At 46.7% G+C, this 26,267-nt stretch overlaps 1 protein-coding gene across 1 annotated transcript; it reads right to left on the bottom strand.

Annotated features, from left to right (window-relative positions):
- Nucleotides 1–1,471: 1,471 nt before the first annotated feature.
- PALM3 (paralemmin 3) lies at nt 1,472–26,000 on the bottom strand. Its single transcript, XM_066593723.1, has 6 exons — nt 25,922–26,000; nt 10,243–10,294; nt 6,627–6,707; nt 3,605–3,726; nt 3,446–3,512; nt 1,472–3,325 (listed from the first exon to the last, which is right to left on the bottom strand). The coding sequence occupies exons 2-6, from the start codon at nt 10,285–10,287 to the stop codon at nt 1,895–1,897; spliced, it is 1,746 nt and encodes a 581-aa protein (XP_066449820.1). The 5' UTR covers nt 10,288–10,294; nt 25,922–26,000; the 3' UTR covers nt 1,472–1,894.
- Between the last annotated feature and the right edge of the window lie 267 nt (nt 26,001–26,267).

Below are 26,267 nucleotides of genomic sequence, written 5' to 3'. Positions count from 1 at the left end.
AGTACATAGACACAATACCAGAACCAAGCTCAGTACATAAATATAGCACCAGAACCAGCCTTGGTATATAGGCACAATATCAAAACCAAGCCCCTAACATTGACACAGAATCAAGCTCATAACATACAGTGGCAGAACCAAGCAATTGTGTTGCTGGGGCACCAACGGGCTGACAACAGTGCTTCAGAACACTAGAAGCAAGGAGACAGAGCCTGGAGAAGGATGATTCATGTAGCTTCACAAGACGCCACTGCATGAAGGAAGATTGTCTGGCCGGACGGACCTAAGGCTAGTTTCACATGGGCGAGGGCGATATTGGGCAAAGAATCACGGCCCGATATCGTATTTTCCACAATGTGAAAACAGCCTTGCATCGCTACAGGGAGTCCCTTCATCCCAGCGGGGACGAAGGGATTCCCCTGCCGGGCATAAAGGGATTCCCCTGCAGAGGCTGAAGGGATTTCCACGTCGGGAATGAAAGGATCGCTGAGTTCTCTCATTGCTTTCAATGGGGCCGACGCTACTGCCGTCAGCCCCACTGAAGACGATGGGCGATATTCCAGGAAGATAGAACATGCTGCAATGTGTTTCCCGCATAGCATCGCCGTGCAATGTAGGAAAACATCGCTCATGTGTAAGAATCCGTTCAAATGAATGGGGTTCATATTTGTGTCTCGGTTGTTTGAAACTGGCCTAAGGGAGACGATTGTCCTCAACCTATATCTACCTTATGCGTCCTCTACAAGCTGGTGGTCGGCACCTTGTTTGACCACACAGGTAGCATAGAGCTGACGATGGACACGATTGTAGCTCAGCTCCAGTGAAGTAACTGGAACTAAGTTGCTGGGTTTTTTTTGCAGAAGACGGCCATGCTTTTCTAAACCTTTACAACTTTTTTCAGTTAACAGATTTCACGGTGTAAAGACAGAATTTAAAATGCCAGAGTACTACTTATTAACCCTTCCCAATCCAATTTCTATCCTGGTTTTCCTAGTGGGCTTACTCTTTTTCTTCCGTTATACAATAGCGCTATATGCTGGCTAAAGCCAGTACTGCCATAAGGTGACACGTTGGATAGGCTCTGACAGCAGAGAGGCTGGCAATATACAGTAAGAGAACCCCGACGGACGTCTTCCAGCATCGGAGCTGTACAGCCTTAAATCATAATGTCTTCAGAGGTCAGACAGTGGATTGGAAAGGGTTAAATGAGAAAGTGGCATCTTGCTCACCTTCCAGCAGCCTCTAGCCCCCCCTTTCCTGGTCAGTTGGCTCTTTAAAAATGTGCTGAAACCTCCTCAGTAACCCAACAATATAATCTAGTATGAAGCACGGTTTAGAAGGAAGGAGGGAGATGCAGCTGCAGTTTCTCTTATTCTGTGTCTGTGAGACTGAATACTGTGAGAGGGGAGAGGGAGATGCAAGACGATACATTTCACACTGCACCACAGCAAAAAGGAAGTGTCACACGAGGTTCTGATTGAAAAATACAGGTTTTGTTTAATTCATAATAAATTCATACAATTTTTAACATATATCCTTTTCTTTATCTACTTTTGTGCAATAAAAAAATCTCATTAAAATACTTAAAGTGCAGCCGTTGCCTCGGCACAGTGGAAGCAGCAGCCATTTTGTGGGTGACTTACCCTTTCTTGCAGGAGTAATGGTCCAAGCCTACAAAATGGCTGCATGCCCTGTTGTCGGGTGTCGTATACACTTATATACAATATATTCTCTTAATTCATGATTGGGTAGTCATAGCCCTGATGCTACTGCCAAGAATTTACTACAAATTGTTTCTTCTCTGATGACCTATGTTACACAAATTTTCATATCAAACCACAGAGATGATGTTGCGCTGGGAACTCTTGATTTCTTTTTGTTAGTGTCCAATCTCTCACATGACCACACAGCACTGACAACTCTTCTTTTTCACAGGTGGGTTCTTATCCCGTGTCTCTGCTGTGTTAGTCGCACGTTCACCTGCTTGGGCGTCAGTCCCTGGTGGTTTGTGCAAGAGGGGCTGGCCTTCTGCCGGAGTGCTTGCTTCAGTTGTCCTAGGTTGGTGAAGGTGGTCGGTTGATGGACCCTGTTGAGAGTTGGAAGAAGGCTGGACTAGTTCTCCAGAAGATGTGTGTTCCGGGATTGATATGACTACTACCTGGGATATCTGAACTTGACTAACTAGGTCCTCACATGGCAGTGATATGTTGGGATCTGGGTCATTACATGGCAGTGGTGTACTGTGTTCCTGGTCGGAGGACAATAGTACTGGGCTTTGGTGTACAGGAAATGAGGTTGACTCCAAATCTTGGTCTCTGTCATGACCTATCAATACAGGCACAGGGTCAACAGGTACCACTTGGCATCTTGGGAGTGTATATTCTTCATTTTGCTCTTGATTTCCAACTGGTATTGTAATCTCTTCATTCTGATCTTGAATAATTGATACCAACACTGACTTCTCTTCTACATCTTGGCTATTGTCGCCCAAGTTGGCCTTCACAAATGGTTCATCTTGGTCCTCACACTGTTTCCCCATAACTGGAGATGGTTGTATCTCACTCTCATGTTCTTCACTTCCACCAAACAGTATTACTTTGACCATGTCATATTCATTGTCCAAGTCATTCCTTCCGTCTTCATTTGCTACACTTAGTTGTGAGTCATCCACGTTAGGACCTTCTGCATTGAAGCTAAGATCCACGTGTTCCAGTCTCTTAGTGAGATGCTCCACGTTTTCCTCCTCAATCTCCAGTCTTTTGTCTACAAATTCGGAATCCTGGTTTAAAACATCTTGGTCTGTAGACACAAGTTCCTGGTCAGGGCTTTCATCTTTTTGTTCCTCACTTGGACCAAGATTTACAGAGCCGTCATCCTGAGGTTCTAGACTACGATTTAAACCTTTTTGTTCCTCACTTGGACCAAGAATTACAGAGCCATCATCCTGAGGTTCTAGACTACGATTTAAATTCTGAATGTCCTTGTCATGTTCTTCTTCGTTTCTTTGGTCTACAATATCAGGTTTCTGATCTGGAGATATTTGGTCTTGGTTCTTCTCCATCAGATAATTTCCTGAAATTCTTATGCCGCGAGGAGCTGGTATGGGATGTCTTACCACCACATTCTTACTTGGTGTAGGATCTAGCTGTGTTGGGTCGACAGCTTCTCCCTGTTTTTCATCTTCTCCATTAGACTGTAAGTTTTTTTCTTGTTTGACTACTTGTATATCGTTTTTAATTTCTCTCTCATCAGGGGTCGGGGCTTTCAGGTCAGAGGTCTGCTGGCTTTGGTCACCATTTACAATTGGTTCCTGCAGGTTTGACCCCTAAAATTATACAAATATAACACAGTAATTAGAATCAAGCCATATAAGATCACTTCTCAGATGTCCTATGGGACAACACAGATTACTGTTCAAAAGTATTCAAGAAATTAGTGACACTACCTGCTGCTTCTTCAGGTTTTGGATTTTCATTTCTGGGTTTTCCAAATAAAGCAGCTGTAACTGGAGGCTAGAAGAAAAGGACACGGTCATTAAAAACGCTTGAGCTTACTTCACTAAAGTTTACTTTATGGTAATTTTCTATGGCCACCGTTGACTCACCCCTCCAGCTCATCTTCCAGCTTCTTTATTTTATCTTCTGTCTCACTCAGAGGATTTTCTGTTTCTGCACCTGGAGCAGGGACCATGCCATCCATGAGCCATCGATCCCGCAGAGACTTCCTCTGAACAAAAACAAGAGAAAAAAAGATCCACAATATGGGTTTTGTGTCATAGATGCTTACAATTTCATAACAGATAGAAGAATTATCACTTTTTCATCATGTCAATTGTCCTGAGAAGAACTTATGCAACACCAATTCCCAAAAAGTTGAGACGCTGTGTAAAATTTTAATTAATGTAAATAAAAAAGGAATGCAATGATTTGGAATCTCATGTAACCACATTTTATTCACAATAGAACACATCAGAAGGGAGAAGTGAGACATTTTTCCATTTCACTTAAAATAAAATAACTTAGAAACTGACGGCAGCAACACATCTCACAAAAGTTGGGACAGGGGTAACAAAAGGCTAGAAAAGTAAGTGGTACAAATGGAAAAAGCTGGAGTCACTTTTCTGCTAAGTCACATGACTGTGTATAAAAAAAGCATGTTAGAGAGGCAGAGTCTCTCAGAAGCAAAGATGGTCAGAGGTTCACCAATCTGTGAGAAACTGCATCTAAACATTGTGGAACAATTTCAGAAAAATGTTTCTCAATGTAAAATTGTGAAGACTTTGAACATCCCAGCATTTACAGTCATAATATCAAAAGAGGCAGAGAATCTGGAGAAATTCATGTGCACAAGGGACAAGACCGACAGTCAATATTGGTTGCTGGAGATCTACCAGCCCTCAGGCGTCACTGCATTAAAAACAGGCATGATTCTGTAACGCAAATCACTGCATGGACTCAGGAATACATCCAGAAATAATGGTCTGTGAACACAGTTCGCCGTGCAATTCACAGATACAAGTTATAGTCGTATCATGTGAAAAAGAAGCCATATATCAACACAATCCAGAAGAAAAACAGCATCTTCTCTGGGCCAAAATGCATTGAAAATGGGCTGAGGCTAAATGGACAACTCTTCTTTGGTCAGATGAATCAAAATTTGAACCTCTTTCTGGAAACCACGGACGCCGTGTCCTGCCGACGTAAGGAGAGGGAACAACCAGCTTGTTATGAGCACATAGTTCACTAGCCTGCATGTCTGATGGTATGGGGTGGCATTAGTGCCTATGGGATGGGCAGCTTACACTATCAATGCTGAGCAGTATATGGAGGTTGTAGAACATTATATGCTCCGTCCAGACAACGTCTCCATCAGAGAAGGCCTTACATATTTCAGCAAGACGATGCTAAACCACATACTGCATCCATCACAGCAGCACGGCTTCACAGAAGAGACAGGTGGTGAACCGGCCGCCGGCAGTCCAGACCATTCACCAAGAGCAAACATTTGGTGCATTATGAAACCAGAAGATCCAGAACTGATGAGCTGCTAGAATCCTCCATCAGACAAGAATGGGACAACATTCCTCTCCCAAAACTCCAGCAATTGGTCTCCTCACTTCCCAGAAGAGCTGATGCTACACAATGGTGGACTCGGCCCTGGCACAACTTTTGTGAGATGTGTTGCTGCCATCTATTTCTAAATGAGTCACTTTTTTAAAATGATATGGAACAATGTCCCCCTCCCCTCTGATTTGTGGTCTATGTTCTACTGTGAATTAGATATGGTTACATGACATTTCCAAATCTTTACATTCTGCTTTTTATTTTACACAGCGTTCCAACTTTTGTGTAATTGGGGTTGTACTTATTCCACTCCAGTCCGGGTCCAGTGGTTCCAGCACCTCCATTTCTGGCCCGGTTCCAACATTGGTTCATTTGGTAGGAAACGCTCATGGATGGGGATGTCATTGTCGAGGCTGCCTCACTGGCTCATTTCAATAACTAAGCCAGCCCCTTTCTCAGTCTCTGCAGCGGCTGCGGCAGTAGAGGGGGCTGGTTTAGTTATTGAAATGACCCGAACAGCCGGCCCCCTGCAGTAATGCCACCAACAATAAAAGCGGATGAAGACTCCACACCACGTCACACAGTGTTTTCCTCCCTGGATAACCCCTTTAAGGTGTTGTTCAAGAGTTTAAGCAACTAAATCAGCCGCAGGAAATACAACATTACTTACCAGTTAAACCCCCGGCTGCTCCAGCAAAAATGGCCCATGAGTCCGCGGTGGTCTTTTTTCAATATCCCAGAGCAATTATATACCCCATTGGCATGTGCCCACTGCACCGAATCACTGGTCAGCAGTCATGTGCTGTACAAGGTGCCATTACTGACGCGGCCAGTGATAAACAATACTGTGTTTCTCCAAAAATAAGACACTGTCTTATAATTTTTTTTCCCCAAAAGAAGCACGGTGTCTTATTTTTTGCGGTGGAGGAGGGTGGGGGCTTATAGTCATCTGGTCCGCAGCGTCCCGATGTCTCGCAATGGTCTCCGGCAGTGCTGCGGCAAGCTGCAGAGTCCTCCGCGCTGACATCTCAACTTCTTTCTGGTGCCGGGGCTTTGAATACCCCGCCTCCAACAAAGCGAGCGCTGTGATTGGATCGAGCGCCAGTCAATCACAGCCAGCACTCGATGAGCCAATCACAGCCATTCAGTAATGTCATTCACTGAATGTTTGTGAATGGCTGTGGGCGAGATTGATGTCATTCACTGAATGGCTGTGAATGATCGGGACGCCGCGGACCAGGTGAGTATTGATTTTTTTTAATGCAGGCTAGCTAGGGCTTATTTTCTGGAGAGGGCTTATATTTCAAGCCTTCTCCAAAAACCGAGGTAGGGCTTATTACCAGGGTAGGTCTTATTATCGGGGAAATGTGGTAGTCATCTAGTGCTGCTATGGCAAGACATTGTTCCAGAAAAGTGAGCAGAAATGGTGGCATGCTTTATTGAGGACCTGACTGGTAATTTCATCTGTTCCAATCTTTCCTATTTGTATAGCATTATCCTCAGTAACAATACGGGGCGTGGTGACAGGAAGTGCAACAGAGTGTCATATAGCGACCTCCTTACCTTAAGTTGCTGCAGCTTCACTTTCTGCAGTTCCAGCTCCCTCTGAATGTAGTCCACCTCACCCAGAATCCTGCGCTTTTCCTACCACAGCAACAGAAAGCGTGAGATGAGTATCTCCTTTTATTAGAGAGTCAGCTCTGTGGGCAAGATTGCTCCAATATCTTGCATTCTATACATGCTATAGATTGCATCAACATTTTCATTCCAGAACACCGGTAGACTGTGAGCTCTGCAGACCAGAATGGCTTTCTAGTATATTGTACTATCCAATCGTAGGCTCTTCAGGAACGGATCATTTCGGTTACCAAGTCCCCAGATACCTGAGTACAGATGAGGGGACCCCTCCCTTGTGTATTTTCACATCATATCATTTCATCCAGCGTGGTCCCATTGAAACATGCAGAATGGCGCCCCCTCCTGGTGTTACATCCATACACTGATCTATTCAATCAGGGATGTTAACCCTTAAAGTGACCCTCCAGTCTCGGGACAAGATTTTGTCGAGAGGGGGCTAGGGGTATAGTACCTGCAGTTTTTCTTCTCTGCCGCCCTACCAATCTGCCAATTCCAAGCCCCGTTTTTAGTATTTCATGCTGCCAGATGTTTCAAGATGTTGCAGAATTTTCTACCTAATGCACACTGTGCGCTGCTCTCTGATTGGCCATTGCTGTAATCCAATACTAGTCTGAAAATTGTGTTGGCCATCTTTTACGGACGAAAATGGGACCTGGAAACTGCAGGTAATATACCCCCTCCCTCTCCTGCAGGTAATATACCCCTCCCTCTCCTGCAGGTAATATACCCCCTCCCTCTCCTGCAGGTAATATACCCCTCCCTCTCCTGCAGGTAATATACCCCCTCCCTCTCCTGCAGGTAATATACCCCTCCTTCTCCTGCAGGTAATATACCCCTCCCTCTCCTGCAGGTAATATACCCCTCCCTCTCCTGCAGGTAATATACCCCCTCCCTCTCCTGCAGGTAATACACCCCCTCCCTCTCCTGCAGGTAATATACCCCCTCCCTCTCCTGCGGGTAATATACCCCTCCCTCTCCTGCAGGTAATATACCCCCTCCCTCTCCTGCGGGTAATATACCCCTCCCTCTCCTGCAGGTAATATACCCCCTCCCTCTCCTGCAGGTAATACACCCCCTCCCTCTCCTGCAGGTAATACACCCCCTCCCTCTCCGGCAGGTAATATATTCCCTCCCTCTCCTGCAGGTAATATACTCCCTCCCTCTCCTGCTGGTAATAAACCCCCTCCCTCTCCTGCAGACAATATACCACCTCCCTCTTCTGCAGGTAATATATTCCCTTCCCTCTCCTGCAGGTAATACACCCCCTCCCTCTCCTGCAGGTAATATACCCCCTCCCTCTCCTGCAGGTAATACACCCCCTCCCTCTCCTGCAGGTAATATACCCCCTCCCACTCCTGCAGGTAATATACCCCCTCCCACTCCTGCAGGTAATATACCTCTTCCCTCTCCGGCAGGTAATATATTCCCTCCCTCTCCTGCAGGTAATATACTCCCTCCCTCTCCTGCTGGTAATAAACCCCCTCCCTCTCCTGCAGACAATATACCACCTCCCTCTTCTGCAGGTAATATATTCCCTTCCCTCTCCTGCAGGTAATACACCCCCTCCCTCTCCTGCAGGTAATACACCCCCTCCCTCTCCTGCAGGTAATATACCCCCTCCCACTCCTGCAGGTAATATACCCCCTCCCACTCCTGCAGGTAATATACCTCTTCCCTCTCCTGCAGGTAATATACCCCCTCCCTCCCTGCAAGTAATATACCTCTTCCCTCTCCTGCAGGTAATCAACCCCCTCCCCATCGTGCAGGTAATATATTCCTTCCCTCTCCTGCAGGGAATATACCTCTTCCCTTTCCTGCAGGTAATTTACCCCCTCCCTCTCCTGCAGGTAATATATTCCCTCCCTCTCCTGCAGGTGATACACCCCCTCCCTCTCCTGCAGGTAATATACCTTCTCCCTCTCCTGCAGGTAATATACTCCCTCCCTCTCCTGCAGGTAATATACCCCCCTCCCTCTCCTGCAGGTAATATACCTCCTCCCTCTCCTGCAGGTAATATACCCCCTCCTCCTGCAGGTAATATACCCCCCTCCCTCTCCTGCAGGTGATACACCCCCTCCCTCTCCTGCAGGTAATATACCTTCTCCCTCTCCTGCAGGTAATATACCCCCTCCTTCTCCTGCAGGTAATATACTCCCTCTCTCTCCTGCAGGTAATATACTCCCTCCCTCTCCTGCAGGTAATATACCCCCTCCCTCTCCTGCAGGTAATATACTCCCTCCCTCTCCGGCAGGTAATATATTCCCTCCCTCTCCTGCAGGTAATATACCCCCTCCCTCTCCTGCAGGTAATATACCCCCTCCCTCTCCTGCAGGTAATATACCCCCTCCCTCTCCTGCAGGTAATACATTCTCTCCCTCTCCTGCAGGTAATATACCCCCTCCCTCTCCTGCAGGTAATATACCCCCCTCCCTCTCCTGCAGGTAATATACCTCCTCCCTCTCCTGCAGGTAATATACCCCCTCCCTCTCCTGCAGGTAATACATTCTCTCCCTCTCCTGCAGGTAATATACCCCCCTCCCTCTCATGCAGGTAATATACTCCCTCCCTCTCCTGCAGGTAATATACCCCCCTCCCTCTCCTGCAGGTAATATACTCCCTCCCTCTCCTGCAGGTAATATACCCCCCTCCCTCTCCTGCAGGTAATATACTCCCTCCCTCTCCTGCAGGTAATATACCCCCCTCCCTCTCCTGCAGGTAATATACCCGCCTCTGTGAGCTAGTGTTAGGGCTTTTACCCACTAGCTATATTTTTCCCTGCGATGCGACAGCGATGATTATTAAATCACTCATTTTCAATGGTTTCATACTCATTTGCGATGTTTCAGCAGAGCTTCGCATCGCAGAGAAGAAATCTGCGATATCGCTCAGTGTTCCCAATGGGGCCAGCGGCAGCAGCGCTAACCCCATTGAAACTATAGGGAGGATATTGCGGACTTCTGCCACAGCTGTAACAGCTGTGGCAGAAGTCCAGGATGCTATCCCATTGCTTTCAATGCTGCCAGCCCCATTAAAAGCAGTGGATTGTAGGCAACCCCTGCAGCGATGATTTTCGGGAAAGGGCTTGAAATATAAGCCCTTCCCTGAAAATCGTCAATAGCTGGTGAAAAAAAAAAAAAAATGATATACTCATCTCTCCGCTGCTCAGGCGCGTCCTCCGGCTGGCTCCCTGACACTGCTGTCAAGCTCTTTCAGCAAGCAGGGATTTAAAAATCCCCGCCTCCTGAAAGGGCTGTGCTGATTGGCTGAGCGCTCAGCCAATTACAGGCAGCACTTACCCATTCATTGAAGAAAAAAAATGCTAGTGGGTAAAAGCCCTTAGAGTGTCAGCTCTGCAGGAGAGTGTCCACCTTCTCCTGACATCATTACTTCTGTTGCTCAGCAGCTGGCTGGGTATATTCTGGGCCTTCTGAATATTAGAGTGTCAGCTCTGCTGACCAGGTTACGTTTCCCTCCCTTCCTATACTGTACCGGGGAATATCTGTGCAATAGATTGTAAGCTCTTCAAGACAGCATTACTTACGGTAATTCCATGTAAGCGCTGGCTGTAGATCTGCGTCTCCCCCATCTTGATGCTGCAGAAGAAGCAGAAGATTATTAATGTACTGAAGCCTCACCACTTCCTGGCAGAGCGCTTACCAAAACCCATAACCCCGCTGCACAAGTAATACAGAGAGCGTATACACATCAGTGCTGGCGGATGTACTGGTGGCCTCTTTCCCTGGCAGTAAGTGGCTGTCTTTTGTCAGGATGGTTATTAGGTAACACACTGCATAACAACGTAGGGGGGCACTATCCAACAACAAGCCCACCATAGGAGGGGAACTCTATGGCCCATTGATGTACATATCATCGCCACTGGTTGTAGCGCTCCACACTGAACAGACTCACATCGTGAAGTTATAATGTCAATACAGGAACATATAATGTCTATACATTCATATACATATCATCACCCCTCCCAGGCAGAGCACCGACGCACAATTATATCTAACCAGATCATACCCTCCGCCACCCCAACACTGACTCCATACATGCATGAGAACCAGTAACCAGTAGAGGTGAGAAGGACAGTATGATGAAAACATAATTACACCATTGTCAGTCATAACTACCAACCATCAGTGTTATACATCCCCGCTACACCCATCCGAAACTGGGAAATAATAGGGTTAACAAGGTACAACCAGAGCAGAATCCTCCTGTATAGATCTACATTCTTGTACATAGGGGGCAGTATTATAGTAGTTATATTCTTGTACATAGAGGGCAGTATTATAGTAGTTATATTCTTGTACATAGGGGGCAGTATTATAGTAGTTATATTCTTGTACATAGGGGGCAGTATTATAGTAGTTATATTCTTGTACATAGAGGCAGTATTATAGTAGTTATATTCTTGTACATAGGAGCAGTATTATAGTAGTCATATTCTTGTACATAGGGGGCAGTATTATAGTAGTTATATTCTTGTACATAGGGGGCAGTATTATAGTAGTTATATTCTTGTACATAGGGGGCAGTATTATAGTAGTTGTATTCTTGTACATTGGGGGCAGTATTATAGTAGTTATATTCTTGTACATAGGGGGCAGTATTATAGTAGTTATATTCTTGTACATAGGGGGCAGTATTAGAGTAGTTATATTCTTGTACATAGGGGGCAGTATTATAGTAGTTATATTCTTGTACATAGTAGTAGTATTATAGTAGTTATATTCTTGTACATAGGGGGCAGTATTATAGTAGTTATATTCTTGTACATAGGGGGCAGTATTATAGTAGTTATATTCTTGTACATAGGGAGTAGTATTATAGTAGTTATATTCTTGTACATAGGAGGCAGTATTATAGTAGTTATATTCTTGTACATAGGGGGCAGTATTATAGTAGTTATATTCTTGTACATAGTGGCAGTATTATAGTAGTTATATTCTTGGACATAGGGGGCAGTATTATAGTAGTTATATTCTTGTACATAGGTGGCAGTATTATAGTAGTCATACACTGTACAGTTCCATATGTCTTTATCATATAATTACCATGTAATGATCACTGCACTGAGGATAATATGATTGTGACCAGAACTAATCTCAGATTATTCCAGGCTAGGTCTTCACAGACGGATCCTGAGTTTCAGATTATCAGCTACTATATTGCCCTCTATGCACTTTCTACACAACCTGTATACAGTTAACCCTCTCCTGCCAATCCCATAAATCTATGTTGCCACTGATGATATGATTTTTCTGCTGCTTTGGGTTTGAATTGAGTTCATACAATATTATCCTCTTCTTATACCTTCCTATAAATCCTATATGCTACAAGCAGAGTAATTATATTTATCCCACAGCAGTCAGGCATACGTTTGGGATGTAGAAGAACCAAAAGACCCCCACTTTCTAAATATCTTCTTGAGCTGAATTAATAGAGTTTAACTTTTCAGTCCTCCTGTAAAAGCTGTCTGTGTGCCCATGACAACACTTCCTGTCCCTTCACTCGGACAGCTATCCTGTATAGTATTAGCAGTTCTGTCAGTACCAGGCGTTCTCATTATGACCTTCACCAATGACAGGGATGTGCCCATAATACTTGCTAGGTAAGAGCTCCTTACAAATATCAGCACATTGTCTTCTTTTGCCCACTCGGTATATTTCCATCTTAACCCTTTTCCTGCCACTGAATTGCATGCCCAATCTCTACACATGTGCCACAGCCACAAATTTCTAGGTTTAGTCAGCATGTTGCAGAGCAGAACTGTGTCATGTCCAAGGGGCAAATGAAGGCGGATGGCGCATGGACAATCCCATAAATGAAGGTGACCCTACAAGGAATACTACAGACTATGACCAGCTAGGAGAATAGAGCCGAGTGTGGCACCAAAGGGGTTAATGCTGAACTGTGTGCAGGCCATTTGTTTCTGCATGGTCCATATCCTCCAGGAATGTGTGATATGCAGATCATGTGACTGTGCCCCACACATTATACCACAAGATGTAACAAACACATATTTGTACTTATATAGGCCAACTAACATGCCCAACATTGGGGGGTAATAGGCGGAACTAGATGGACTTATGTCTTATTTCGGCCTTACATACTATGTTACTAAGACGCTCAGAAATGTAAGGCAAAGGGGCATCTATACAGAGCTACCCGCTCCAGTGGTTGGCACTGATGCCATGCAAATCTGAGCGGGGTAAGATGATGATGGAGTCTGTATGTTCTCCCCCTACCGGAGGCTTTCTGTAGACTGTATGTGGGGCTTCAAGTGAGGACATAAGTAGGGGCCCCGGAGCAAAAGGCGCAATAAGGAGATCGTTAGTCGACTCGTTACGGGCATGTAGTTCTTTAGTAAGTATGTATTTGAAATTGCAACGCCTCCCCAATGGGTTCTCATTGGTTGCCGAGTCCACTGAATGCACATAAATATATGCGAGGGTCTTCGAGTCAACACTGGCTGCCGTAAGAGGCCGAAGCACCGACTCTTCCGTCAAAGGCCAAACCAGCCATTGACCGCAGCAGCGAGCATTCTCTCGAAGACCAGCAGGGACTGTTCAGTCGAGGATCACTAACACCTACTTATGTATTTTCAGGAACCAATGAGTGTTAAGTGGGAGGAACAAATGTTCAAAAAAGGCGGGACCATTCAGTGTTCGATGGGAGGCGGACACCGGACCAGGGCTCGCCTCCCTGCAGAGTTGTCAGGTAATCCTCGAAAGACAACGATTACCTGTTTACACCAGACGATAATCAACCAGCGACTACTTTTAGGTGAGCTGAAAGCAATTTCTCGCTCATCAACTGGTTGGTGCCATGTTTATGTGTAACTACTGCTGCTTACATTATTGATGATAGCTGTACTATAATAGTGACATCTATTACAGTGACATCCATAGTACCCCCATAATAGACCCTTTGCCAGTCACAGTGCCCCCATAAAGGTGACAGTAACAATGTCCCTATAACAGGGCCAACTACAATGTAAACCACGACACTGTATCTTCTAGGGTGCCGGATCCTTTACGTCAGCTTCACTTAAAGAGATATACCTATCTTACAATGAATGGCACATGACCGCCCGCCGCTTCTTCCGGGTTCCATAAGGCGGGCATCGGGACTGCAGCACTGGACAGGAAGTCGCTGGGATAGCTGAGTATTTAATTTTTATTTTAAAATGTCCCATAAGATAATATTTATCCATCACGGCAAACATTCTTTATCTATAGACATAACAATGACGGTCAATTCAAAAAGTCCCCAATAAATGAATTTTTCATGTCCCTAAAATTCCCACCCATGATGCTTTGCTGCAGATGCCCCATTCACTGATGACATCACAGGCCCTGACTTCTCTCTTCAATAACAGCCCCGGCGACCGCCTGTAATACCCCAGATTCTGCAGAGCATTCCCAGCCTGGTAGCATAGCTATGTGGTGATGTATGGAGCCCCCCTCCCCGCCGCTGACCGCCCCAGACGCACAAACCAGAAATTGTAGATTAAAGAATTGACAGGGCAGCAAAACTAACACAAATCTAATCCTGGCCTAATCCTAACCCTTCAGCAGCATCCAAATATCTGAGGCTGTGGCTGGCAGCGATGCCACCCTGACACCAGAGAGCAGATCCGGTAGGAGGCACATTCCTGCCCGCTGCTGTAAACAGGCACACAAGTGCCAGCAGTCACCTGTGTGCCCATTGTAAGGAGAGAGTAACCTGAGCAGGTAGAGGGAGGGGGTGAAGAACACCTGCACAGCGCAGGTCTAGGCCCGGGAAGCTGTGCCATGTCTTGCCCAGCACAATACCAACGTACCACCACACAGCAGGAGGTTCATGGAGTTGCCCATATTTCCATACTTCTATTGATGCCATGATACCTCTGAAGCCTTGGTTTATAATCCTGCTGCAAAGGAACTACAAGTCCCAGCTTGTAAGATCCGGGTGACTATAGCTGGATCTGGTTCTTCACACTGGTTTTCCCCCAACTTTCTCAGTAACAAATATTACCAAGGAGTGACTGGACAAACTTTTTACCAACCTGACAGAAGAGACGACTCTGGGGCAGAGGAGAAGAAAACTCTCCCATTACTTTAACACTGGTCACATGCTCATCAGCATGCGGACTACAACTCCCATCAGGAGCAGCCAGCCGACCGTAAACTAAGAATTGTTCCTTAATGCTTTCTGAATTACCGGTTGTGACAACTTAGTTTCATAGATGTCAATAGAGGATGCCTTGCAGGGGACACCGGGACAGGATCAGGTGGCTCAGTGACAATAGGGACAGTGTTTGTGGGTAGTTACAGCATGGCGGTCAGATTTTATGTAAGGCAGTTTTGTGTTACTCCAAACGCTCAGTGCCCATAAACAAACAATACGCTACAGTTATACAGGAGGGTTTGCCTATTTAGACTCTTCAGTTGTCACACCTCTTTAAAGAGAACCATCATGTTGAATATGCGGTCTGATCTGCAGGCGGGATGTTACAGAGCCGGAGGAGCTGAGGAGATGGATATATAGTTTATGGGAAGGATTCAATAATACTTGACATTTGTTGATCTAACATCTGCTCCTTTTGGGCTTAGGAGTCCAGTGGGCGGTCCTAATCAGTGACTGACAGCTATCTCTGAATGCAAAGTCATACAGGCAGCCAATCACTGATAGGACCGCCCACTGGACTCCTAAGCCCAGAAAGAGCAGAGATTTACACTAATAAATAAGTTATCTTAACTCTGTTCTGACTTGAAAGAACCCATTGATTTCAATGGGTTAATAACATGGGTGACTTTCCTCTGGGACCAATAGTCTTACAATGAAAAATTGCAGCATTTCCTATTTTTAAGTGATTATTTTCTATGGGAGCACGAAAACAACGCATTCCACTTCCATGAAAAACCACAGAAATTTTCACTATCCAATATGGTGAGCCCCCATATAAATATGGCGTAAATCTTTCCCCGTTAGTCTACAGACCGATCTGCTCACCTCCTCCTGCTCTGTAGCATGATGCTTGCAGAGCTGACCACATTTTCAAGGTGATGGGTCCCCTTTAAATGATGACTTTTGTGACATGTCCTTACAGTGCTGATGAGAGACGAGCGAGTATCGTCCTTACCGAGTACCTGCCTGCTCGCCTGCAAAGATTCGGGTGCCAGCGTGGGTGAGCGCTGTGTTGCGGGAGGGAGCAGGAAGGAGCGGGGGGAGAGAGAGATCTCCCTCCCGTCCCCGCTTACCAAATCTTTGCGGGCGAGCAGGCAGGTACTCTGTAAGGATGATACTCGCCCGAGTATCTGTCCTTACCGAGTACGCTCGCTCATCTCTAGTGCTGATTCATTTTCCAACTATTTTAGTATTTAAGGGGCATCTATACAATCTTAATACTAACTTAATGTTTCTGGTTCTGCTGACAGGTTCCCATTAAATTACTATTTGCCACAAAGTAGCAAATGGGAATTTTTTAAAAAGGGCAACATGAGGACCTGTACTCTCTACTCCCATCGCTCACACCACTATGGGGAATGCAGGGCCCCAATAATTCCAGTGTAGAACTGGGAACGGTCACACTTACAGACCGCGGTTGCCGACTCCTCCCACTTCCTCTGTTGGGCGGTCACAGCCTTTGCTCTCCTGTCAGATATGGCAGACATCACATCCTCCTGCCTCTGCTGCCCCTCTTAAGGACCCAGTGCACACCAAGCTTTTCCATTGCTGGCCAATAAGTCTTTGCCTATTTGAAGGTACCTTTACATGAAGCAATTTTGAGTGGAATAATCGCTGTAAACCATGTTTTTCAGCGGTAGCCCGTGTACACCTGGTCACCGACAGCACACTGAGCGAGACATTGCTCACCTGTCGGAGTCGCTTGGTTATTAGCTCGCCTAAAAGCTAAGTGACTATCGGTCTGTGTAAACAGGCTGTCCTTCATCTATGAATAACTGCCTGCAGTGAATGGAGGCAGAAAGCTGGAAGAGATCTCTGGCGCGCTCCACCTCCATTCATGGAACGACTATTACTCCTGTGTGAAAGCACAGGGGCAATACTCGTTGAGATTGCTATCGGCACTTATATGTATTCTCCCACTAGAGGTGTCTAAGCAATTAGTCCGTCTGGTGTGCAAAGATGTTGTATTGTCCTGTATTCAGGTCTGACCCATGCCTGTTCTCAGCTTTCCCATCCTCTCCACTCCTAACCTTTGCTTATTTGACCTCCTGCTTTTTCTGTCTGCTGCTTGCCCTGACCTCGGCCGACTTCATCTGTGTCTATGCCTCCAGTATTGTATTATGGCTACCCTGCCAGTTAGCGTCCGGTGCCACAAAACCAAACGTACTCCAGGTATAATGCTTGAGTAGTTTTGCTGCATCAGACAGGAGGTAGGAGGAGACGTATTCCAGGGTCACCAAACATGACAGGAACAACCATACGTGTACAATATGAAACATATAGGCATAATGTGTGCTATAAACAAACCATACTGTATATTATTGCTAAATATTATGGTGTCCTAGTGGAATATAGTCATTATGTGATTTTCTTCCCCATGTAAAACATTCTATTGGGCCACAGGGGTCAATTAGTACATGACAATGCCCTGACTCAGAGGAATGCCTCGTCTATACTCACTGATGTTTTAAGTGGACCAATCAAACCGGATGTTAGATCATTAATCAAGGTCAACCTTAGAACTATTATTATGTTACTATTTATGCACTATTAGGGTGGAGTAGATTGTGCACAAATCCCATGAGACAACCTATTCTTCCCTACTATCTCTAGGTATGGGCATATAGAAGGCTACAGACAACATATCAGGGATCTGTACATAGACCCTAATGCAGAATATAGCAACACATGTTGGTTGTGTTACCTGGGACTATAGCACCTCAGTGGAAAGCATCTGTAATGTCACTTAAAATGCAATAAGTAGTCCTAGTAACAACTGTTTTGATGAATGATATTACAGGAGTCTAGTCAGACCCCACTGCGGTCCCCTTTTTTGTTTTATTTTTCTAAAAGGGGAATTCTGGTAAAACCTTTCTGACTATTTAATGACAAATTTAAGTCAAGTCCCAAGCAGTGACGGGAACGTGTTCATATGGGGGCAGGAGACAATACCAGGTGTTTGTACTTATATATAAATCTGGAGTTGTATGGAAGGGCACACATTTATACCGACTCTAAAGGCCCTTTTACACAGAATGGCTAGCGTTAAAAAATCATTTAAATGAGCGAAACTGATTAATAATCATTCAGTGTAAAGACAGCCTGTAAGCTTTTCGCAGTGTTGGACGCTGCAAAAATGTCTCCCCCTCCCTTCTTTTTTCCTGCTCCCATAGGAGTCTATGGGACCTGCCAGTGTATAGTGGTCAGAAGATAGTTCCAGAACTATCTTTTTGGCCACCGTATATACACCGGACGTATTTCGGCCGCTTATGTTCCATCTTTCACAGTGCTGACGTATTTACACGCCGTATAATAGTCCGTGTGAACTAATGCATTGGAAACCAATGCTTCACATGGGAAGTGTATATTCGTCGGGCGTGAAAACACAGGCGTATATGCGCTCGTGGGAATGAAGCCTAAAGCTGAGAAGGATATAGCAGACAAGGCCACAAGTTCTTCCATAAAAGGAATCTCTCAGGCCCTACGTTTATGGCCTCATAGGACAGCAGCCACCGAGTCCAGCTTCATCCCATTATAATGCTTATTTTTGCAATCTGCTTGCTGTCAGTGAATGGTAAACATTCTTGTTTAAGTTGAAAGCTTAAAAAACTGTATTGACCTAATATATACACCTAGACCATTCTGACCAGACTCTTAAGATGTTTGCTACTATTGGATAGGGGCACACAAGGTGACCGGGCGCAGGGCACCCCTGACAGACCAACAGTAGAGAGGAGCATCTGATCATCCAACAAGCACAAGCAGCTCCAACTGTTTTGTTGTCCATCATCCAGAGACAGGGGGCGCCGCCATTACACCCCTGTGTCCGTTGGAACCGTTTGAAGGACATTTGGTTTCATTGCACCCATTATGTGTACTGTCTTTGACACCCATCATCATCTCCGTTTGCAGCGGTGAATCCAGGTTTAGTTTAGGCGCTGATGATGACGGCCATGTTCGTGTCTGGAGACCTCGGGGTGAGCGCCTCAATCCTGCCTTTGCTTTGGAGAGGCACACTGCCCCCTGCTAGTGTGATGGTCTGGGGGGACATCGCATACGACAGTCGGTCCCCCCTAGTAGAGGTACGAGGGACAATGACAGCTCAGCGATGTGTTCAGGACATCCTGCAACCACATGTGCTCCTGTCATGGCAGCTTCCAGCAGGATAATGCTCGGCCGCACAGACAAGGGGGTCACAGGAAGCCCCCACAACATTGTCACACTTCCATGGCCTCCTAGTCACCAAATTTATTGCCGATAGAACAAGTACAGAACCATCTGGGACGCCAACTTCCACAGCCTACGAGTTCTCACGATCTAGAGGCTCAGTTAGAACAAATGTGCAGCAATATGCCACAGCATACCATTCAGAACGTGTATGCCTCCATGCCCCCCATATCACATCTTGTATCCAAGCTAGCAGTGGTACAACAGGGTACTAGAGCCTCCATGCCCGCCTGTATCACATCTTGTATCCAAGCTAGAGGCGGTACAACAGGGTACTAGAGCCTCCATGCCCACCCGTATCACATCTTGTATCCAAGCTAGCGGTGGTACAACAGGGTACTAGAGCCTCCATGCCCACCCATATCACATCTTGTATCTAAGCTAGAGGCAGTACAACGGGGTACTAGAGCCTCCATGCCCACCCATATCACATCTTGTATCCAAGATATTGGCAGTACAACGGGGTACTAGAGCCTCCATGCCTGCCTGTATCACATCTTGCATCCAAGCAAGAGGTGGCCCAACGGGCTACTAGAGTCTCCATGCCCGCCTGTATCACATCCAGTATCCAAGCAAGAGGCGGTACAACAGGGTACTAGAGCCTCCATGCCCGCCTGTATCACATCTAGAATCACCATTCACAGAAAAAGTTCCCTATAGGGAATCTGTAAACTACTTTGATTCCTAGGAGCTTAACTTATTAGCTCAAAGTAGCTGACATGCCAAGTCCGCGGATGTAGGTTTTATACTTACCCTTCCCGCAGTCCCCTAGCTGAACCCTTCCGGCAGACTACACTGTGTGCACAGAATGGGAGGACTACATAGCATACACCTATATAGTCCACAGGATGCACGGCAAAGGCGGGTTTGAAAGCTGCCAGTGGGTAACCGCGGGGAAGGTTGTCTCATTGGCAGCACTGTATGTGGAAACGGGGAGTTGTGCCAGCGACGAACGCACTGTGTACTGAGATGAACAATCGTAGCAGCGCTGGTCTGTTGCCAAATTACTATCATATATTTATCTTCCGGGGTAACCATAATCACCAATCCCCAATCGACATGCTTACCTTCTGGTGGCGCTCGTTACCATGGGCAGATCCGTGTAAAACCACCATTGTGGGCTTTTTACATGGCCTGATAATTGGGATAGAATTATCACCCAAACCTTTGTTTGCCTGATCATCGGGCCGTGTGAATATGACCAAGATCAGCCGACTAATGAGCGAATAAGAGGAGGGCGTGCGTGTGCCCCCCATGGGTGTCAGAGACAGGAGTCCTTGTCGCATCTGACGGGAATAAAAAAGACGGCGGTCGGAGTCACCAGACAAAGGAGGTCGGAGGAGCCGACATTCAGGGTCACCAAACATGGCGGAGGCAAGCACACAGTGCAGGATATGAAGCATATCAGGCATAGTTTGTATTACCAATCCACAATGCTCTATACTATTGATAGATATTATGGTGATCTAGTGCAATATCATCATTATCTCATGATCTTCCTCATGTAAAACATTCCAGTGGGCCCTAAGTCATCACAGGAGCCCAGTAGTAATCTCATCAATCAAATAGCTAACTATGCCCTGACTCAGAGGAATGTCTATACTCATTGATGTTGTAGATGAACCGATCAAACGAGCTATATCATCATTAATCAAGGTCATCCTCAGAGCTATCATTATGTTATTATTTAGGCACACTCTTCTTGGCATGGTGTAGATTGTACACAAATCCCATGAGGCGCCCTGTTCTTCCCTACTACCTCTAATGGGCATATAGAAGACTACGGACAACATATCAGGGATCTGTACATAGAATATAGCAACAACTGTTGGTTATGTTACCTGGAGCTATAGAACCTCCGTACGAAGGATCAGAAATGTTACTTTAATGCAATAAATAATCTGTAGTAACAACCATTTAGTTGAATGACGTTACAGGGGTTTATGCAGACCCCACTGCGGTCCCCTTTTGTGTTTTTCTGCTCTAAGAGGAAAATGCTGGTAAAACTCTTAGTCTTTTTGAGTCATTTGAAGTCAAGTCCTAAGCAGTGACAGGAATGACAGCACATGGGCCAGGAGACAGTATGGAAGGGCACATATTTATACTGACTCCCAAGCTGAGGAGGCTGCGGCAGACAAAAATTAGTCAATTTATTGGACTGTGTAAATATACCCACAATCAGCTGACAAACGAGCAAATGCTCATTTACCAGCTGATTTGTTAATTTATGAGAGCATAATGGCGTGTGTACTGCGCATGCGCGCCAGACAGGATTTGCGCAGCGGATCCGTAGAGGTGAGTATGGGGTCTTTGGGGGGCGCTGTGTCAGACTCTGCTGCGATATTCCGCTGGCGGAGTCCAACACGGCCGTGGGCATGAGGCCTAATGCTCGCTGGTCAACCGCACATCTCTCCGTGAAAACGGGGAAATATGTGGCTGACCAATGATAGCTGTACGGGGACCAATGATTGTAGTAATGATACTCCATCCCCATACTGCAAATAATCCGCCCGAGCAGACAAAGGAAACAAGTCCAACCGACATAAAGTACCTTTATATGGACGACTATCACTGCTGCGCTTTTACACAGAGGCGACAAACGTTCAGTAAATGGAGATGGAGACTAACAGGGAGACATCTGTCGTCTTCTACGCCACGGCCATCTTGCCTCAGCGCCCTTTTACACAACACGATTAGCGTTGGATCGTGCGAATTGGAGTAATAATCGTTGAGTGTAAACGGCCAGTGATTGAACGACCAATGAGCATCCGCTTCTCGTTTATCTTATGCAGGCATAAAAATAATCGTTTGCGCGGTCGCTGCGTGACAGCGGGCATTTATTAGTTCACATTCACTGCTACGGCGAACGTCTGAACGATCTACGGGCCGCTCTAGCGAACTCTGTATCCCACGCTCAATATATTGGCTCCCTGTAAAAGGAGACTTATGTGGAGCCTTATCCACTCTACAAGACTAGCCTCAAGTAGCTGATAACAGGGAACAATAGATTGCATTGAATTGTATATCAAATGAAACAGCAGATATTGCTGGAGATAGAAGAGGAGCAGCAGGGAGATAAGGAGGGGAGATAAGGAGAGAGTGATTACTGACAATTACCGGGGAATGGCAGGAATGCCACCATTGACCTCACTAACAAAAACATCTCTCCCAAATGCTGCACATACCTGTAATACCTCCAGCACGCGGGCGTCACGTGTGGGCACTGCCCAGAAATACGATGTACAGCTGCCGCAGAACTACAAGTCTCAGAAGGCCCTGCCAGCAGGACTGTGTAGTGCAGCCCAAGTGGAGCCGCTGGTTCTAATGATTTACATAGTCCCAGCCAATAAATATACATATATTACCTCCAATCTGCTGTTATTATTACATATCCGGCACAGTGATACTACTCCACCCCGGCACAGCAACGCTGCCTGTTTATATGATACTCTGAAAGGCGGACTAGTAAGTTGTAGCAGAGTTGAGTATGTCAAACTCAGCTCTGCTGCACTGAAAAACTCAACTTCACTACATCAGATGAGCTCAGCTCTAACGAGAAGCTCAGCTATAGGAGTATAGCTCCATTGACAAACACAGCTCTGCTACATCTAACAAGTCCTCTCTTCCGTATTTGCCATTTCAAGCTTTTCAACATCCTAGAAGATCAGCTCTGCTATATCTGAAAGGTTTATCTGTAGAAACATCTAGTATATAGTTTCGCTGACATGTGCAGGTGTTACTACATCTGATCCTTTCCGCTCTGCTACATTGTACAAGCTCAGCTCTCCTACATATGAAACGTTCAGCTGTAGGATAATCAGTCTTACTACTTGTAAGAAGCCTAGATTTGTTATCATGGACAAACACAGCTCTGCTACATCAGACAAGCTCAGCTCTGCTGCATCGGCAGTGTGCCCCATCGCTGCTGACACCCCATTACCTCCATCACTATCAGTCCCCATCAGACTCATGAATGATGCATGGCTTGGGAACGCCTGATGATGAGCGCAGGTGCCTACATGTATGCGGGGTGTGCGCAATACTTACATCTATGTGTAATGTGTCGTTTATAAACACATTATTAACCTCCATAGATTGTCCCCCCCAGGTACAATCCATCACCCTCTGCCCATGTAATACTGCCTCCATCAGCCACTGCCCATATAATACTGCCTCCATCACTCACTGCCCATGTAATACTGCCTCCATCAGCCACTGCCCATATAATACAGCCCCCATCACCCACTGCCCATATAATACTGCCTCCATCACCCTGCCCATGTAATACTGCCTCCATCACCCACTGCCCATATAATACTGCCTCCATCACTCACTGCCCATGTAATACTGCCTCCATCACCCACTGCCCATATAATACTGCCTCCATCACCCACTGCCCATATAATACTGCCTCCATCACCCACTGCCCATATAATACTGCCTCCATCACCCACTGCCCATATAATACTGCCTCCATCACCCTCTGCCCATATAATACTGCCTTCATCCCACACTGCCCATATAATACTGCCTATATCACCCACTGCCCATGCAAGACTGCCTCCATCACCCTCTGCCCATATAATACTGCCTCCATCAGCCACTGCCCATATAATACTGCCTCCATCACTCACTGCCCATGTAATACTGCCTCCATCACCCACTGCCCATATAATACAGCCCCCATCACCCACTGCCCATATAATACTGCCTCCATCACCCTGCCCATGTAATACTGCCTCCATCACCCACTGCCCATATAATACTGCCTCCATCACTCACTGCCCATGTAATACTGCCTCCATCACCCACTGCCCATATAATACTGCCTCCATCACCCACTGCCCATATAATACTGCCTCCATCACCCACTGCCCATATAATACTGCCTCCATCACCCACTGCCCATATAATACTGCCTCCATCACCCTCTGCCCATATAATACTGCCTTCATCCCACACTGCCCATATAATACTGCCTATATCACCCACTGCCCATGCAAGACTGCCTCCATCACCCACTGCCCATATAATACTGCCTCCATCACACACTGCCCATATAATACTGCTCCATCACACACTGCCCATATAATACTGCCTCCATCACCCACTGCCCATATAATACTGCCTCCATCACCCACTGCCCATAAAATACTGCCTCCATCACCCACTGCCCATATAATACTGCCTCCATCACCCACTGCCCATATACTACTGCCTCCATCACCCACTGCCTATATAATACTGCCTCCATCACCCACTGCCCATATACTACTGCCTCCATCACCCACTGCCCATATAATACTGCCTGCTTCCCACACTGCCCATATAATACTGCCTCCATCACCCACTGCCCATATAATACTGCCTCCATCCCACACTGCCCATATAATACTGCCTCCAGCACCCATTGCCCATATAATACTGCCTCCATCACCCACTTTCCATATAATACTGCCTCCATCACCCACTGCTCATATAATACTGCCTCCATCACCCACTGCCCATGTAATACTGCCTCCATCACCCATTGCCCATATAATACTGCCTCCATCACCCACAGTCCATATAATACTGCCTCCATCACCCACTTTCCATATAATACTGCCTCCATCACCCACTGCCCATATAATACTGCCTCCATCACCCACAGTCCATATAATACTGCCTCCATCACCCACTTTCCATATAATACTGCCTCCATCACCCACTGCCCATATAATACTGCCTCCATCACCCACTGCCCATATAATACTGCCTCCATCACCCATTGCCCATATAATACTGCCTCCATCACCCATTGCCCATATAATACTGCCTCCATCACCCATTACCCATATAATACTGCCTCCATCACCCACTGCCCATATAATACTGCCTCCATCACCCACTGCCCATATAATACTGCCTCCATCACCCACTGCCCATATAATACTGCCTCCATCACCTACTGCCCATATAATACCTGCCCCCTACTTACTATCCATATATTGCCTGCCTCCATTACCCTTCACCCAGCACCCCATATATCTGCCCCATCTTTATGAATCCTATATACTTCTTGTTCCCTTTCCTCACCACTTGCAGCCGCCCCCTAATGTACCTAATATAATAACTACCAGTCACTGCCTGACCTGCAGAGCACCCCTCACCATCGCACACAGCCCCCTCCTCACCCCCAGTGCCCCCGCACACAGCCCCCTCCTCACCTCCAGTGCCCCCGCATACAGCCCCCTCCTCACCCCCAGTGCCCCCGCACACAGCCCCCTCCTCACCCCCAGTGCCCCCGCACACAGTCCCCTCCTCTCCCCAGTGCCCCCGCACACAGCCCCCTCATCATCCCCAGTGCCCCCGCACACAGCCCCCTCATCATCCCCAGTGCCCCCGCACACAGCCCCCTCATCATCTCCAGTGCCCCCACACACTGTCTCTTTCTCACCCCCAGTGCCCCCGCACACAGCACTCTCCTCACCCCCAGTGCCCCCGCACACAGCACTCTCCTCACCCCCAGTGCCCCCGCACACAGCACTCTCCTCACCCCCAGTGCCCCCGCACACTGTCCCTTCCTCACCCCCCAGTGCCCCCGCACAAAGCACTCTCCTCACCCCCAGTGCCCCCGCACATTGTCCCTTCCTCACCCCCCAGTGCCCCCGCACACAGTACTTTCCTCACCCTTTCATCCCCAGTGCCCCCGCACACAGTTCCTTCCTCACCCCAAGTGCCCCCCGCACACAGCCCCCTCAGCACTCACAGTGCCCTCCCGCACACAGCCCCCTCAGCACCCACAGTGCCCCCGGACACTGCCCCCTCCTCACCTCCGCTCCGGCCGCTGACAGCTGCTGCTCCGCGGTCACATTGGAGAGTGAGGACCGGAGTGAGGAGGGAGGAGGCGGGGAGGGACCGGGGGAGGCGACACCTGAGCTGGTCTCACCGGTTCTACAGCCAGGAGCAGGGAGGAGACCAAAATACTGACCAAGGTGTATATGTATCACCTCAGATACATCATATGCAGATATTGCCTCGCATACCTCACCCTGCATATCTATCATATACATATATCACATCAGATACATAATATCCACCATATACATATATCACCTTATATACATCATATATAGATATTACCTAGTATAAATCATCCTCCATATCTATCATATACAT

The sequence above is a fragment of the Eleutherodactylus coqui genome, chromosome 2 (genome assembly GCF_035609145.1).
Source record: "Eleutherodactylus coqui strain aEleCoq1 chromosome 2, aEleCoq1.hap1, whole genome shotgun sequence".
Taxonomy (NCBI): Eukaryota; Metazoa; Chordata; class Amphibia; order Anura; family Eleutherodactylidae; genus Eleutherodactylus; species Eleutherodactylus coqui.
Note: the sequence above shows the minus strand (reverse complement) of the source record. Positions and strands in the feature narration are given on the sequence as shown.